The following is a 17,872-nucleotide window of genomic DNA, read 5'->3' on the forward strand; positions in this document are numbered from 1 at the left end:
AACTTTTTTAACTGACATAACACCTTTAACGTAGATCTCATTTTATTTAATTAAAATATCACGTTAGCACCAAAAAATGACAAAAATATACTAAAATTTAGTTCAAAAGGTAAATAAGACCACTGTAAAATTGAAATGAAATATGTCATAGCAACTTGGCTTCCCGGGATGCTTATCTCTATTTTTTAGTTACATATATACAAACAAACCCAACCCGATGAAAAGGGTCGAAACCCCAAGATTCAAATTCCAACAGAGACAACCACCACTAGTATACGTGATCGGTGATCGGTATACATAATTATGCGATACTTGATACAATGCCTCACCGACCTTCGATGCAATAGTCCAAATGCACACAACCTGACTAGATGCCACCGTTAAAACACTGAAAATGTGTCCAAAGTGTTAGAGAGCGCTACGTACTTCTTCATTCTGTTCTGTCGATAAACCTCTTTACGGTCACCATACATCTTCGTAGCCGTCAACATTTGATGAAATCGGGCTGATTGCTAACCGATCGAACCCAAGACCATCTATGATCTCTAGTATCAACTTTGTTCTTTGCTTTAGCAACTTCATCGACCGGAATATACGCATAGTTTCCATTTATAGGTCCACAAACGAACCCGGTGTATCCGGCCATAACTCCGTGAATAGCCGAGTGCGCCAGCAACGTGCAGTACGAATTATCCGTTGCATTGGCAGGAACAGCGCGTATCATGTACGTAGGATCTATGTATTTTATCGTGAACAACTCGTTCGGATGATCCCTGCTCCACCAATTCTTGAGCTCGGACTTCAGCCACACTCCTACGTCCAAGAAGACGGGGTTGCCTGACTCGTCCTTCTCCGCTTTCTGAGATTCAGTCCTCGGAATTATATCTTGTCCTGCACCCTCCGCTACTAGCTACTACCAACACCGCGTGCCCCATCTCCTTCAATCGATCTTCAAGAAATTCGAATAGTCCTCCTTTACCTGTCGAGACATAATACAGTTACCTACTTACGAATGTGTGCTAAGATTGGTCATACGATTCGACATGAGAACACACATAGTAGTATGATTAGCCATACGATTCAACATGCTATATCTATCGAGACATAGTACAATTAACTCGTTAAAAATGTGCCATCGGTCACACAATTCAACATACTATCAGACAGCAAGAAAGAAATCCGAGGTTCAAATTCCATCGCCACCCGAGAAGTAATAATGTGTGTGTTTAGGTGCATATATTATATCAGATCGTCACACAGTTCAAACATTATATTCAGAACAGGCAAAAAAGACACCAGATTCAAATCTCATCGGCCATCGCCAAACAGAAGTATGTATACGTGTAAGTATGTTAAATGAGACGGTTACACAGTTCCAACATCACTTTCCAGGAAGAAGTCGATCTCAGGAATCAAACAGCAGTCGACGATTGTATGTGTGTATATACGAGATCGTCACAAAATAGATTCAACAAAATATTCAGAACAAGCAAAAAGATCCTAGGTTCAAATCTCATCGCGGGTATACATGTAGACGGATATAGAGTTCTAACATTACCTTCCAAGAAGAAGTCGATTTCAGGAATCAAACAACAATCGACATCACGGCTACTCAATGTAGCATGTAGTGCGATATGACCAGTACTGCGTCCCATGAGTTTAACCAGCCCAATGCCATTCACTGCACTCACTGCTTCAACATGAGCGGCATTAATCGCTTGTTGTGCCATCTCTACAGCAGTTTGGAACCCGAATGATCTGTCGATAATGCCAACATCATTATCGACTGTCTTGGGGATTCCGACCACTGAGATATACAATTTTCGTCGCTTCAATTCCTCGAATATCTCTACTGCCCCACGCATTGTACCGTCTCCTCCTATGATGTATAGCTGCTCAATAATACAATGCACAAACACAGTTGCATCACTAGTTACCAACAACAAAAACAGCACAACACCCAATGTATTCCCACAAAGTGAGATTCTGGGCGGGTAAAACGTACGCAGTGCATACTAACTCAGAATGAAATAAAGAGGTTGTTTCCAATAGAGCCTACTAGTTACCAATAAAGAATACATACACAAGCTTATTCACATATTGTCAAGTTTTTCTGAAATAAAGAGGTTGTTTCAGATAGAGCCTACTAGTTACCAATAAAGAATACATACACAAGCTTATTCAAATATTGTCAAGTTCTAGCAATCCTATAAAAAATCAAATAACATATTGCGCAACAGTGTTGCTTGAAATCTCCGAAAATGTTGTCGCACCTGTAACGGATCATCCAAAAATGTGCTATCTGGAAGGATTCAACACGCACTCATGACATTTTTGAAGAGTCTGAGCAACGCAGTGCCAGTATTACTCTAGTTATTATAGAACACAAGTACTCAACCAAGAAATTGTTTTGCAATTTTCATTTAGATGATATTAGATAAATTGCAGTTAATTTAATGAATTGCACCAGTGGTCTAGTGGTAGAATAGTACCCTGCCACGGTACAGACCCGGGTTCGATTCCCGGCTGGTGCATAACTTTTTTAATTCACGTTCTTCATTTTTCATTTTTGAAAAGTCCGAGCAATATACTCCCTCCGTTCCAAAATCGAAGTTCATATAATTTAACTTAAAAAAAAAAAATCTTGACAACTATTTTGAAGCGAAAGCGGTAGATTATAAACAATATAAATCAAAGTATTATATTTTTTACGGAGTTCGAGCAACATATATTATAAACGGAATAGATAAAAGTACTACTAGTATTTTTCAAGAGCCCCAACAACATAGATTACAACATTCCGAAATACTTACTCGAATCCTTCAAAAATGTCAAGTGTGTAGATCAAACAAAAAAAGGCATCTTCGGTGCACTAAAGTTATTGTACGCAACCTTACCTTACAATTTCTAGGGTAGGGTTCGAGAAAGGACCCGACCACAAGAATCCATTGTACGTAACCTTACCTTACAATTTTTCGCAAGAAGCTGTTTCCAAGGCCTAAACCAATGAGGTTCACTGGAAGGCAACTTTACCAAGGCTTCCCTACGAAGTGTAGGTCAGATCCTCCAAAAATATACTACTATTTACGACTGCATTTTTTAAGAATCGGAGCAACATAAACTACAATAAAACAATCAAGATCAGATCAAAACCTGATTAAACCCATGATTCTGAATAGCATCAACAATCTTCTGAAGATCAAATCCACCTCTAGATGTTTCCAACACAGTACCACCTCTTTTATGCCAATCATCAACCATTTTTGGATTCAACTTAACTGGTTCATAGCTATAAAACCCTCTATAACCAGCTTTAATCCCGAATATCTCATGAACTCCATACAACTCCCATAACCCAACAACCAACTCCCTTATCACTGTATTCATCCCAGGACACAAACCCCCACACGTGACAACAGCAGCATGCACGTGTGTAGGGTTAAAGAAAATCCTGTTGCGAGGGCCAGCTCTGGTGTAAGCTAATGGTGGGGTAGGTGTAGGGAAAGTTCCAGATAAATCGAGGGCGTTATGGCGGAGGACTATGTCAGTTTGGGAGAGGAAGAACCCTGGAAAGGTCTGGAAATAGGGGTTAAAGGCAAGTGGATTAGGGTGTGTTTGAGCTTGGGGTATGTAGTCTCTGAGGTGTGTTATGTGTTGCAGTTGAAAGTTTGGGATGGTAATGGTTGAGGAAGAAGAATTTGCCATATCACTATTGCAAAAAGTTGTTAGTATAACAGTGAAATATCTCTATGGTTTGTTGAACCTGATGAATTATGTAAATAGCATAAGGTGAGTTATTATGTGTTAAGAATTTGAAAGTTGGGATGGAAATGAAAGAGGAAGAAGAAGGATTTGCCATATTACTAGTATAATAAAAGTGTTAATAGCGTTCGATCTTGAAATATCGATTGCTTGTTAAACGCTGTGAGTTGTGTAAATAGCATAAAAATAGCTATAACAAGAAAGTATTAGAAAAATAACAGATTCGATGATCTAATCAAATAAATAATTATTATGTCTCGAGAAAAAGTAACAATATCAAGAATAAAAAAATAATTGTCTTTATTATGAACGCTTTACTCTATCTCCACTTTGCTATTATGTAAATAGCATAAGAATTGCTATTGCAAAAATGTTATATTATTAAGTTTTGATGGTGAAATATCAATTGTTTGTTGATGGTGAAATATGATTTTTTCTTTTTTTTTTGGTTGAATTTACTAGAATGGTGAAATATCAATTACTTTGTTTGAATTTTTGGTGAAGAAAATAAGGAGTGATTGATGGAAATTGGAAAAGTAAAGTATTTTATTGAAGAAAAAGATGGGATATGTGGCAAGTAAAGAAGAAGAGGTGTTAGGTTAGGTGTGCTTTAGGCAGCTCTTTGCATGACACGTCTTTGCATTTTATGGTCACGTAGCTTAATTTCGGATCACTTCTTAAGAAATAGGATATCATAGGCGAATTCAGAATTTGAATTTTTCGAGAGTCAAGTAAACTTAATAATGGATGTAGAGAGGTGTGGTCGGTGAGGCTGAGGCCGTAACCTTCGCCAGCGATATCAAAAACTTCGACGGTAGCAGCAGAAAAGATCAAACAAGCATAGAGCAATGATGATTTGAGAATTGGAATTAGAGAGGAATAGATTTTTTTTTTAATTTGAGAAGAGAAAAAAAAATTATGCACTTTTTAATACAAATATTAACTATTAATATTTAAAAAATAAAAGAAAAATTCAATATAATTACTATTAATACATATCTAAAAAAGGGGTTATCAACTAGTAGTTATTTGTGGCATCACTTCAGCCTAAAGTTAAAGGGGAAAAAAAAGGTTGCCAGCAGAGGTCAAACCCGCGACCTAAGGGAAACAAATGTAACACTCTGCCACTCCAACCAAACTGTACTTCAATCTTGAGGTAGTGGCATGTTAATTATTTGATTATATCCGTGTATATATGTATATATAGAGAAAGCTTTCGTCGAAATTTATGGGTGGCGTGGCACCCTCAACTCTCTTAATAGATCCACCCCCGGATGCTATAATATATATCATAAGACAAACTTTCTGCACCCTTTTTTAAGATATGGAGCAATCATCACTTGACAGTTCAAAATTGATTAGTATAAAATCATGTGATATGTCCTCGTTTACGTACTCCCCTAGCACTAATCTAACGTCTTGATTTGACCGAGCATGAAATTTAAGAAATAAAAAAAGACTTGATGATCTTTATCAAATTGACCGTTATTGAAAAATATGCTTCTACTATCTTTAATTAAATGAAACCAATAAGAATAAAAGTGAAATTGTGTCTTTAAATAATTACCAATGAAAAAAATGACATTCTTTTACGACGGATTAAAAAGAAAATAGCGACATATAAAATAAAATGAAAAGATTACTTTTTTTTTCAATAATATTTTTTCATTATTGACTTAAAATATAAATAATAAAATAATTTTATTATACTCCCTTAATTTTTTTTTATTTGTACTATTGATGGCGGAGGTAGGTTGTGATATATTAAAATAATTAGTGATTGATGTGATTAGTGGTATATTTGATTTGATGATGGTAGTATAGAAGGTTGTGATGGTGATTATAATAATGATTAATGATGAAATTATAAGAAATATATTATTATTATTAGTAGTAGTAAAGTTAAGTTTAACAAGTATTATAAATTAATTAGGATAAAGTAAAGAATACAAGTCTAATTAAGGTTGTGTCTAAAATGTTGAAAATGAAAAAGATTGCACCCTATAATTAACAAGGCAAATTTAGTTGGGGGAACTTTCATTTAAGGGAAATATTATTGTATTAGTATAATTTAGTTGACACACCTTCCAAGAAAAATTATTGCACATTTAACATTAAAATAATTTTTTTTTATGAATAACAGTGTTAGATTTTTTCGATTTTCTGTGTGCTAAATTTTTTTATATTTCGAATGCTGTTAGTGAAAAATCTTGATATTATCAGAGATGTCAATGAAGCCGTGCGAGTTGAAATTATTTTTTTCTAAATTAATGCGAGGTGGGGTGGGTTGCGGGTTTATGCTGATTTAAACAAACAAAAAAAAAAAACTAGAAGTTTTTTTCTTGTGGTAAGAAAGATTTACTCATGTCATATCAAAACATTACTTCATCAATATGAGTTGTGGTGCAGTGGATGGAGCTGCTGCACCCTTAACCAGCGGTCGATGGTTCGACCCTGAGTATGGAGAAAACTCTGTTGAGAGTGTTGTCACCTTAATGGACCTTGCAACGCCCGATTCAGATTAATCGGGGCTCCAATGCTAGCACCGGATACCGGATGGGAAACCAAAAAAAAAAAAAACATTACTTCAGTACAAGGGAGCTATTAACTACTAGGATACAACATATTAGCTACCATGGCTATTTTTTTTTCTTTTGTTACAATCGTGGTGTACGAGTCAGCTTGCACGCACCTCGACTAATTTCACGAGATACCAGCCAAGCTACAATGGCTATTCTAGAGTAGGAGCTAGAAGGATCCTGTCTATACTACTAGCCATGCTTCTAGTAGTGTGCATTCCTCTTTGGTCTGCCTGTCGAGTATGTACAGTCCTGTACACTAAAGCTTCCGCTATGTGCAGGGTTCGGGGAAGCGCCGGAAGGGCGCTACCAAAAGGATCTATTGTACGCAGTGTTACCTTGCATTTCTATCGGAGGCTGTTTTCCAAGACTTGAACCCGTGACCTCCTGGTCACATGGCATCAACTTTACCGATTTGTATCCTGCTATTGTCCATAGTTAATCCAAAACTAGCAAGCTTGATCAGCTACTGCATTTTGCTCCCGGTACACATGATCTACTACCGGATAATGCAGTAAGTTGATCAGAAGGTACCTGCAATCAGAAACGATTGAAATACAAGTTAGATTTGGTCTGGCAAGTTGATTTAACAAGTTCGTGTGCATCAACATTAATATGCAGTGGTTGGATACTATAGACTCGAGCCATTTGAAGGCGTCGAAGTAGAGCCAAAGCACTCGACTTCCAAAGCACTGTTAGCTTTAACTTGTCAAGTGCCTGTGGAGTCCCGGTCCCGAAAGACACCACCTATACCATGAGTATCAATGAGGATCTCACATTGATGCCAAAGTTCTCAATTTAAGGGGTATATTACAAGCTTCGGAGGGAAGGGGAGCCTTGGAGTAACTGGTAAAGTTGTTGTCATGTGACCAGAAGGTCACGGGTTCAAGCCTTGGAAACAACCTCTGGCAGAAATGAAAGATAAGGCTGCATACGATACACCCTTGTGGTGGGGCCCTTCCCCGGACACCGCGCATAGCGGTAGCTTTAGTGCACCGGGCTGCCCTTTTTTTTATTACAAGCTTCGGAGGATTCTACCTAAAGTAGCATGGAGGAGGATTGTTTGTCGCAACCAAGGTCGTCCTAAATGGTGCTTCATTCTACGGCTAGCTGACCGTGGTAGGTTGCAAACCAAAGATAGAATTGCTAAGTGGAGCCCAGATATTGATCAGACTTGTCACTTGCGTCGAGGGGGAACCAGAGACCCTCAACATATGGAAAAAAACTATTTGTTTGACAAACGATTAATAGAGACAACGTAAAAACTGGAAGGAGGAGTTGCACTGGACTCAAATATATTGCGAAAGAATAGCACACACGCAACAGTATATAAAGCTACGCCGGCTCCTGCAGTTTATTTTCTTCGGCTGGAGAGGAATGGAAGGTTATTTCAGAACAAAAGTATAACGAAGATGGTGGTAACGCGGCAAATCATTCAGGAGGTTTATCACGGGGTCAGTCTTGTCCCAAAATTCGCACAATATGCTACTAAGTTGGGCTTCTATCCCGCTCATTGCTAGACAATAGGTGATTTGAGGTGTAGTAGCTCTTCTGGTAGGACTCGTTCGAGGCATGTAACTAGTCCGTGTTGGACAATGTACATTATTGAAGAAATATTTGTATCCAGGAAAAGCGTTTTGAGTTTGCCGGTGTTTTTCGTGTACTCTAGTCTTTGAGAAAAAAGTAATTCATTGAATAGTACGAACCTTTGATAGTTTCTTCAAAATCTTTTTGTCTCTTATCGAATCGTATAGAAGTTGATAGGCATAATAGGTGATATGATTCTTCTTCAGCAAGTCCTCCACGACAATCTTAGGAGCGGCCACATCCCTTTTATCTGCTTCGAAAATTGTGAGGACCACGTTAGGGACAACACCCTTGTGCACCATGAGATGAATGATACCAACTGCTTCGAGCAACCTGTTCTTCACGCATAGGCAATTGAGCACTCGCCCAACTGTTTCTTTCGATGGAAGAAATTCCTCTTTCGTCATGTTGTCAAGCAAAAGCTTGTACCCAAATTCAGTGTTATTGGCCTTGCAGAAACCATCTATCATACAACGGTATGTGTAGTTGTCAGGAGGACAGCCACATTCATTCATCTCAACAAACAGCTTCTCCGCCATGTCCATTTTCAGCTTTTTAGCAAACGCGCTAATCAATATATTGTATATTGCCGTAGTGTGAGCACATTTATATCGCGTTTTCATTCTTCCGAATAGCTTATAGGCTCCGTCCAAATCATCATTCTCGCAAAACCCCTTTATCAGAGTGCCAAAACTCACCGTATCGGGTACAAGACCCTTGCTTTGAATGTCCTCGAATAAGTCTACAGCTTTCATAAACTTTCTAGACTTACACAGGCTCTCAATGAGTATACTATACGTGATTATATTCGGGACACACCCTTTTTCCACCATGACTTCGAAGGTTTCCATCACGTCATCGCAAGTTTTAAGCTTGCAAAGTCCATCTAACATCGTGTTATACGTTATCACATCTGGAACAACGTCATGATCCCACATCGTATGTAGTACCTCGATTGCATCATCCAATTTCGAATGCTTGCAATAACCATCGATCAAGGTGTTGAACGTAAAAATATCAAGAAGGATACCTTTGGCCACGGCATCATTCATGACATTACGAGCATCAGATACACACCCCATCTTACACAACCCGTTGATGATCAGATTATACGTCCATGTATTAGGACTGCAACCTTTCTCCGGCATTTCAGTAACCAACTTCAACGCTTCTAAGATAAGTCCATGCCGACACATTCCCTTAATCAACGTATTATACAGGATCACATTACACGACTTCCTACCTTTCCCTATCGCTTCATCAAACAAACTCCTGGCTCTATCGATGTCACCATCCTCGCACAATCCATAAATCATCGAGCAAAAAGTAAACTCGTCAGGAACAAAACCTTTAAAAACCGCATTATCAAGGACTACGTCCGCTTTCTGCACCATACCCAACTTGCAATACGCGCCAATGATTGTGTTATACGTGAACACATCAGGATCCAACCCACGATTCACCATTTTACGCAAGTAAGACTCCGCTTCATCAACCTTCGAATGCTTACACAAACCACATATAAGCGTGTTATAACTAACTACATCCGCGTTTAAACCTTCTTTCCTCAAACCTTCCAACATCCTCGCGGCTTCATCTACCCGCCCCTTCTCACAAAGACCTTGTATCAACAAATTACACATAAACAAATTCGGAAACACCCCTCTTTTAACAACCTTGTTAAGTAGCCTCTCGCATTCTTGAACCTCCCCTTTCTTACAAAGCACGCGTACTACAAGCTTATTAAACGTAGTTACATCAGGAGTAATACCTAACTCAAGCATTCCATCAAACAACTGACGTGCATCATCTCGATACTCCTCCACCTCATAAAATCCACCAACCAACATACAATACACAACTGAATTCACTCGATATCCCTGATCAATCATGTTCCTCAACAACCTCAAACCAACACGCGGCCTCTTTGTTCTGCAAAACGACTTTATCCTAATAGTAAAACTATGCACATCGGGGCGAATCCTCCTTTCGATCATCCTCATGTACACTTTATGAGCCTGCACATAATAACCATGTTCGATCAATAAGTTCATTATTGTATTATACGAATATACAGATGGCACACAATGATAAAAATCCATTCTCTCAAACACATTAACTGCACTTTCGACTTTCCCTTTCCTTCCATAAGCTTTAATGGCTGTAATGTACACTCCTTCTAACAACATATTATCAATGTTCCTTCTTGCTTCTTCAATAAGGCTCTCCATTGCTTTGAATTCTCCATGATAGCCAAGCTTTTCAACCATACATTTGTAGGTATACACATTATGGCTATATCCATCTTCCTTCTTCATGGAATTGAACATCTCTAGTGCTCTTAATGGGTTCTTCTGAGATTTTATTACTGCTGCTACATGCTTAGGTAGCACAACAACACCCATTTGCTTAATTGTTACTCAATAGCGTCTCAATAAAATTAGTTAGTTGCTTAAAACTAAATATTAATACTCTGTTTGCGGTTGAAGGAATTGCCAGTGAGAGTTTTTTTTGACAGTGAGAGAGTTTTTTGCTTGTTAAATAGGAGTAATTTGTTTGCTATACGTTATTTTTAAAAATAATTACTTTCTGTTTATAAAATTAAGTGAATATTAATATATACTTTCGATATTACCCTTAATCACAGGGGTCATTTGATAGTGTATTGAAAAGTTAATGTATGCATTAGTTTAATATGTATTACTAATATCTTGTTTGATATACTTTCTCGGCTCATGTACACATAGGGGTCGTTTGGTAGAGTGTATAAGAATAATGTAAAATATGGTGTATTAGTGTTTCTTGTATTAGTAATGTTTGTGTTAGCTAGCATTAGTTATACTTTTATTTTTGTTATGCAGTGTTTGATTTGATGTGTTAAAAATAACATGAATTAAATAATTTCTTAAAAAAAAAAAAATTTACAAAAATATCCTCCATATATATTGTGTATTGATGTGTGTATTACTAATACCTCAAAATCTATGTTATTAGCAATGCAATGGATCCAATGCATGCATTAACATAATTAAAGATATTATAATCCCTCAAAAAAAAAAAATTGCATCCTTTCCAACATATACTTGGAGGATATTTTTGTAAAAAAAAAAATTTTTTTGGAAATTATTTAATTCATGTTATTTTTAATGCATCCAACCAAACACTGTATAAGAAAAATATAAGCATAGCTAACACATAACTAATACAAGCATTACTAAAACACCATATTTTGCATTATTCTTATACAGTCTACCAAACGACCCCTTAAAATGACTAACTTTGAGTTGAACTTAGCACGATTTTTCTCATAAGGTCTCACGCTATTAAGATATGTTACACTTTATATGTAACTTCCGAGTTTCTTTAGCTACTAATGTAGGACTTTGGTTCGTACTCCCAACACCACGATCTCCTTTCAACTAAGTTCCACGTGCCCGCACCACAATCCACGGGCCAATTTCTGAGATTCATTGTACCGTGTCTTACCTATATCCAATAATCCCCCCTCGAACTAAGTAAGTTACACGTGGTTCATCAATCATCACCACGATTCAGGGACCATCGAGATTCACTATACTGCATGCTACCCACATTGGCTGAGTATTTATGGCAACCGAAGCTCTCAACTACTTCTCATGTGTGCATCTCCAAGCTCGTAAGGATAAGCAAACCGAGCACCACATGCATCACTCCGCCATATTCTCGTTCATTCAATATTATCCTTGATATTAAATAACTAAACAAAATGTATATAGTCAAATTTATATTTTCAAATCATAATTAATAAGAATAATTTAGTAAAATAAGCTCACTAATAAAAAATTTTGTCAACTCAACAAGGACCAATTATTTTAAAACAAAGAGAATAACTAGTAATAGTGCTTTGGCTCTTAATTATATACTCTAATAATTAATATTAAAGACAACATAAAATTATTGATTTGACATAAATATCGAATGCTGGTAGATTTTTTTACAGTGAAATACTATGGCACGTTAACATAAAAAAAAAATAATTAAACCAAAGATGAAGTAATGTACTAGAGTTCATGTTAATTAAAGTTAACCATATCCTAATAACATAAAAGTTCTTTATCTTAAAGACTCCTAATAAATGTTAAACACTACTAATCTTTTAGTATAAATGAATATATATATAAGTTGCATAACTTAATTTCCATTTTTTAAACTAGAAGTTAACTCTGTTGAGGGAGAAAATGTCATCCAAATTGATAAATTATTTATCTTTGTTCCTAATTATTTTATCTGTGTCAATAACACCAAGTATAGCAATCAAAAAGGTATGTCATTCGTTGAAAAAATATATTATATATATATGTTAAATTTTAATTTGTATACTTACATAGTAAAATCTTGAATATTCATAACGAAAATTTTGTATATTGTGAAGGCTGTCTTTCTAGTTATGTTATATTTGCATAGATATATGTATGTAAAATATAGTTAAAATTTCTTAATTTTGAATCCAAAATTGTGTATATAGGTGAAAATTCTAATTTTCTATACATATATCGTAAATAAACTTGAACGCCCTTAACAAAATTTGATGGAAAAAACTCAAGAACTCGTAGCATGTCGCTAACATTTTAATAAATATTAAATTTTCAACTCGTTGAATCTATCGTTACATTTTGGATCGCCTCTATATATAACCATTATCTTTATCCTTAATTTTTTTAAAAATCAATTTTGTCCTATTTATCCTTGTTTCTTGTTATTCAATTTCTGCTACTGTTTGTTGTTTCGTGTAGTTTTGACTATAGTGGTATTGAGTATTTTTCCGCTTGTTATCGGTTGTTTTTAGTACTGTTTGTTGTTTCTTTTATTTCCTATACTTCTTGTATATACAATTTTTATCTTAAAGCCAATGGTCTATCGGAATTTCTCTTTTATTTCTCGTATTTCTTGTATAGACTGTTTTTATCTTGGAGTCGAGGTTGCTCGACCACTAAGATAGAGGTTAGGTGCGCGTACACTTCTTGTATAGACGGTTTTTATCTTGGAGCCGAAGTTGCTCGACCACTAAGATAGGGGTTAGGACTGCATACACTTTTACTGTTTTTATCTTGGAGCCGAGGTTGCTGGGCCACTAAGATAGTGGTTAGGTCTGCGTACACTTATTGTATAGATTGTTTTTATCTTGGAGCCGAGGTTGCTTGACCGCTAAGATAGAGGTTAGGTCTCCATACACTTCTTGTATAGACTATTTATATCTAGGAGCCAAGGTTGCTCGACCACTAAGATAGAGGGACTGTTTTTATCTTGGAGCTGAGGTTGCTCGACCACTAAGATAGAGGTTAGGTCTGCGTACACGCTGCCCTCTGCAGACCCCACTTTGCAGAATTACACTGTGTATGTTGTTGTCGTAATTTTATCCTATTTATTTTTCATTTTTAATTTATTTTTGTTTGATTTTGATGTTGATGTTGATGAAATTATTATTAAACAGTCATATATAGTATACTTGGGTGAACACTCTCATGGTCCAGGACTAACATCAACTGATCTTCAAAGTGTTGTTGATTCTCATCATGATTTTCTAAGTTCGTTTTTAGGAAGGTATGTATTTACTCGTTTAAGTTTTATGCACTAACGATATAAAAAAAAAAAAAAAGATTAAGTTATATACACTGACGATATTAAATTAATTCGTGCAGTAAAGAGAAGGCTAAAGATGCCATTTTCTACTCATATAAGAGACATATAAATGGTTTTGCTGCTGTTCTTGAAGATGATCAAGTGGGGGAGATTCAAAGTACGTATATATTATCAGTGTCGAAGTCAGAAATTTATATTTAATGTATAATTTTCAATACACATGATATGATTTTTGGACGAAGGGTATTTATCTGGTCACCTTCATTATATGTAATATAGTAGTTATATATGAATTGTGAAACACTAGTTGTAATATAGTACTATGAGTAAAGTTTTAGGGATGAAAAGCATAATGTCTCTTTCTATGTTGCTCGGGTTTTTCAAAAATGTTGATTGAATGTATGTCAGATCCTTCAAAAGTTATTCCGTTAAAAATGTTGATTGAATGTATGTCAGATCCTTCAAAAGTTATTCCGTTATGGAGAATCCGACACAGGCGCAACAACATTTTTGCAGAATTCGAACAACCTATGTTGCTAGGATCCTTCAAAAATGTCGTTGGATGTATGTCAGATCCTCCAAAAATTGTTCCGTTTTGGACTATCTGACGTGCAACAACATTTTTGGAGAATCCGAACAACCTATGTTGCTAGGATCCTTCCCAAAATGTCATTGGATGTCTGCCGTCCTCCAAAAATTATTCCGTTTTGGACTATCCGACACAGGTGAAACAACATTTTTAGAGAATCCGAACAACCTATGTTGCTAGGATCCTTCAAAAATGTCATTGGATGTCTGTTGTCCTTCAAAAATTATTCTGTTTCGGACTATCCGACTTAGCCCTCAGGTGCAACAACATTTTTGGAGTATCCGAACAACCTATGTTGCTAGGATCCTTCAAAAATGTCGTTGGATGTCTGTCATCCTCCAAAAATTATTCCGTTTTGCACTATGTGACACAGGTGCAACAACATTTTTGGAGAATCCAAACAAACTATGTTGCTCGGATCCTTCAAAAATGTCGTTGGATGTGTGTCATCCTTCAAAAGTTTTCCGTTATGGAGAATCCAACACAGATGCATGCTGAATATGTGTTTCGAAAACATAATGCAGGGCATCCAAATGTGATCTCTGTGTTCTTGAATAAAGCTAGAAAACTACACACAACTCATTCATGGGATTTCATGAGGTTGGAGAAGAATGGTATTGTTCATCGGAGTTCACTATGGAAGAAGGCTGAGTTCGGCCAGGATATAATCATCGCGAATCTTGATACAGGTAATTACGTCCACCAAGGCCTATAAGTTGATCGCCTTTCCTACTCTTCGTTAACTTATATATATCTCCGTTAACTTATATATGTATCTGTCTTATAATGTATGGTGGCCTACAGATCAATCATGTTTCATGTTCTCTTTGTTGTGGGGTACAATTGTTACTCGGATTTAACTTATATGCACTGACAGTACATGACCAATTTTTACGTCATCTTGACTATCATGTACGCAACTTGTTTAGGACTGAGGCGTAGTAGTTGTTGTAGGTGTATGACTCTCGTCGTAAAATGATTGTGCTCTTTCAACAGGTGCATGGCCTGAATCGAAGAGCTTTAGTGATAAAGGGTTCGGACCTGTTCCTTCGAGATGGAAAGGGATATGTCAGAAAGAACACATCGACACTGGTTTCGTTTGCAATAAGTGTGTTTTATTCGAAAGAATTTTGAGTTATATATACCGCCAGCGCAAAGAATTTTTCACACTATCGCGATACCTTGCCTGGTAAAAGTGACGTGATGGTGTAAAAATTACTTACGCTGACGATGTACATCTCTAGAAAAGGCTAACAAGGATTTTACTGTAACTATGTATATTAGGAAGCTTATCGGAGCGAGGTACTTTAATAAAGGCTACATTGTGAAGGGAGGGAAAATAACTGCTTCGATGAACACACCGCGTGATTATAATGGTCATGGGTCTCACACTTTGTCAACTGCTGCTGGAAACATAGTCCACGGAGCGAGTGTGCTTGGATTGGTGAACGGGACAGCAAAGGGAGGTTCTCCGAGAGCAAGGGTGGCCGCGTACAAAGTTTGCTGGCCACCTGTGCATGGTTCGGGATGTATGGATGCTGACATCCTAAAAGCCTTTGATGCTGCTATACACGATGGGGTTGATGTTATAACCGTGTCCCTCGGTGGGAAACCTTCTGACTACTTTGACGATGGACTTGCCATTGGCTCGTTCCATGCTGTCAAGAACGGTATAGTTGTAGTTACATCTGCTGGTAACCGTGGACCTGAGCCCGGAACTGTCACAAACGTTGCTCCCTGGATTATAACCGTAGCAGCAAGCACCCTGGACCGCAGTTTCCACGCTAGCGCTGAAATGCAGAATGGATTGGTCTTAAAAGGAGCAAGTCTTTCAAAACCAACGTTGCCCGAAGAGAAGTTCCATCCACTGATCAGTGCTGCACAGGCTAAAACAGCCAATGCATCAGTTGATGATGCGTAAGGACGAAACTCACTCAAGTCTCGTTAGTTAAACTAGTTTGTAGCTATGATCATGACGCGAATTTTGACCATTTGACGCGTTATTTGATGCAGATTAAGGTGTAAGAAAGGTACGTTGGATCCAAAAAAGGCGAGCGGCAAGATATTAGCCTGCCTAAGAGGAGAGAACACCTTTATCGATAAGGGGCATCAGGCCGCTCTAGCTGGTGCTGTCGGAATGATCCTTTGTAACAATGAGACTACTGGCAACGAAATTTTCGCTGTCCCTCAAGTCCTTCCAGCGATAAATATAAATTATACAGATGGCGTTCGAGTCTTTGACTACATCGCTGCTTCTAAGTCTGTCTATATATCACTCTTACTTTTCGTTCATTACTGTGTTGAGTACTTGTAGTTCTAACTTTGCGACGTTGTTGTTACAGAGATCCACGTGCATATATCACCGGTCCTGAGACAACGTTGAACATAAAGCCAGCTCCATTTATGGGCGTTTTCTCTTCTGTTGGTCCTAATACGATAACTCCTCAGATTCTCAAGGTTCGGAACCTGTTCCTCATGATCCTAATCAATTATATGGTCTTTTTTGTCCTTTAACCCGATGGCATATGCAACCGTAATTTTACCATAAAAAACAAAGCATCCGCGTGCACTAAGCTCTATCTGTACGCAGTCTTATCCTGAATTTCTGCAAGAGGTTGTTCCCAGACAACCTTGATTTGAAAATTTTGAACGAACATGTTAGACTATGAAGTATTCGCCATCAAATCTAAATTCTGAATCCGTGTCTGTTTGTGTGTTCGTGCAGCCGGATATTACTGCACCAGGAGTGGATATCATAGCTGCATACAGCGAAGCGGTGAATCCTACAGGGGAAGACTATGATAAGCGCAAGTCTCCCTTCAACGTGCTTTCTGGTACCTCAATGGCTTGTCCCCATGTTGCTGGTGTAGTAGGCCTTCTCAAGAGCCTTCATCCCGATTGGAGTCCGGCTGCTATTCGATCTGCTATTATGACTACAGGTACGCGTACTTCACTCGACAACACACCACTTTGACCGTTTATAGACGTGTCAAATCAAGATGCATGTTTTACAGGCAGAACAAGAGACAACACATTCCATCCAATGCGTGATGCAACGGAGACAGACAAAGCGACACCATTTAACTACGGCGCAGGACACCTACGCCCGAACCAAGCCATGAACCCCGGCTTGGTCTATGACCTGACATTGAATGATTACTACGATTTCCTTTGCACGCTCGGCTACAACCAAAAGAACATGACACTATTCTCCGGAACAAAATCACCTCATCGTTGTCCCAAACACCAGCAAAGCCTAAACCATCTCCTGAATTTCAACAACCCTGCCATAACAATTCCAAACATATCTCCCTCATCTCCGATCACCATCACTCGTAGGCTCAAGAACGTTGGCTCCCCGGGTAGATACACTGCACGTATACGCCTACCAACGCGAGTATTCTCAGCTTATGTCAACCCCACAGTCTTGGAATTTGATCATGTTGGACAAGAGAAGACCTTTAACCTGACAATTGAAGTTAAGGATGCCAATGAATTACAAGATACGTATATTTTCGGGGAACTGCGGTGGACTGATCAGGTACACTACGTGAGAAGTCCGATCGCGATAGCTTCTATGAGTGATATTAGCTACAAGACTTAGCTAAGATTTGAATATTTTGCCTTCTTTTCATTGATTCGTTGATAGGTTTAGTACATTAGTGTTCTAATTAGCTGCATTTTGATTGATAGTTCACATAGTTATTATGTACATTATTGTTAAGAAAGTATTTGA

The 17,872-nt window shown here is 37.6% G+C and overlaps 3 protein-coding genes and 1 non-coding gene across 4 annotated transcripts; 2 read left to right on the top strand and 2 right to left on the bottom strand.

Moving 5' to 3' along the window:
- Positions 1 to 125: 125 nt before the first annotated feature.
- On the bottom strand, positions 126 to 4,106 carry LOC107870082 (ATP-dependent 6-phosphofructokinase 2). The gene is given in 4 exon segments (XM_016716482.2): positions 126 to 907; positions 909 to 979; positions 1,559 to 1,892; positions 3,154 to 4,106. Coding segments are annotated over 4 exon segments (1,380 nt in total). The 5' UTR covers positions 3,706 to 4,106; the 3' UTR covers positions 126 to 484.
- On the top strand, positions 2,464 to 2,534 carry TRNAG-GCC. Its single transcript has one exon. It is a non-coding gene; the product is annotated as a tRNA-Gly (tRNA).
- A 1,830-nt stretch (positions 4,107 to 5,936) lies between the features above and the next one.
- On the bottom strand, positions 5,937 to 10,443 carry LOC107870083 (putative pentatricopeptide repeat-containing protein At1g74580). Its single transcript, XM_047412369.1, has 2 exons — positions 8,048 to 10,443; positions 5,937 to 6,875 (listed from the first exon to the last, which is right to left on the bottom strand). Exons 1-2 carry the CDS (start codon positions 10,331 to 10,333, stop codon positions 6,804 to 6,806), a joined length of 2,358 nt encoding a protein of 785 aa, XP_047268325.1. The 5' UTR covers positions 10,334 to 10,443; the 3' UTR covers positions 5,937 to 6,803.
- A 1,680-nt stretch (positions 10,444 to 12,123) lies between these two features.
- Positions 12,124 to 17,872, top strand: LOC107872260 (subtilisin-like protease SBT5.4). Its single transcript, XM_016719023.2, has 10 exons — positions 12,124 to 12,229; positions 13,399 to 13,508; positions 13,607 to 13,704; positions 14,661 to 14,825; positions 15,133 to 15,244; positions 15,421 to 16,053; positions 16,150 to 16,395; positions 16,479 to 16,593; positions 16,862 to 17,075; positions 17,151 to 17,872. Exons 1-10 carry the CDS (start codon positions 12,146 to 12,148, stop codon positions 17,738 to 17,740), a joined length of 2,367 nt encoding a protein of 788 aa, XP_016574509.2. The 5' UTR covers positions 12,124 to 12,145; the 3' UTR covers positions 17,741 to 17,872.

The sequence above is a fragment of the Capsicum annuum genome, chromosome 5 (assembly GCF_002878395.1).
Source record: "Capsicum annuum cultivar UCD-10X-F1 chromosome 5, UCD10Xv1.1, whole genome shotgun sequence".
Classification (NCBI taxonomy): domain Eukaryota; kingdom Viridiplantae; phylum Streptophyta; class Magnoliopsida; order Solanales; family Solanaceae; genus Capsicum; species Capsicum annuum.

Excerpts from the sequence above, each read along its gene's own strand:
- LOC107870083 (XM_047412369.1), bottom strand. The coding sequence starts at position 10,333 with ATGGGTGTTGTTGTGCTACCTAAGCATGTAGCAGCAGTAATAAAATCT. Across the intron at positions 6,876-8,047 it reads TTTTGAAGAAACTATCAAAG|GTACCTTCTGATCAACTTAC; the intron begins GTTCGTACTATT and ends TTCTGATTGCAG.
- LOC107872260 (XM_016719023.2), top strand. The coding sequence starts at position 12,146 with ATGTCATCCAAATTGATAAATTATTTATCTTTGTTCCTAATTATTTTA. Across the intron at positions 16,594-16,861 it reads TAACTCCTCAGATTCTCAAG|CCGGATATTACTGCACCAGG; the intron begins GTTCGGAACCTG and ends GTGTTCGTGCAG. Across the intron at positions 17,076-17,150 it reads ATCTGCTATTATGACTACAG|GCAGAACAAGAGACAACACA; the intron begins GTACGCGTACTT and ends CATGTTTTACAG.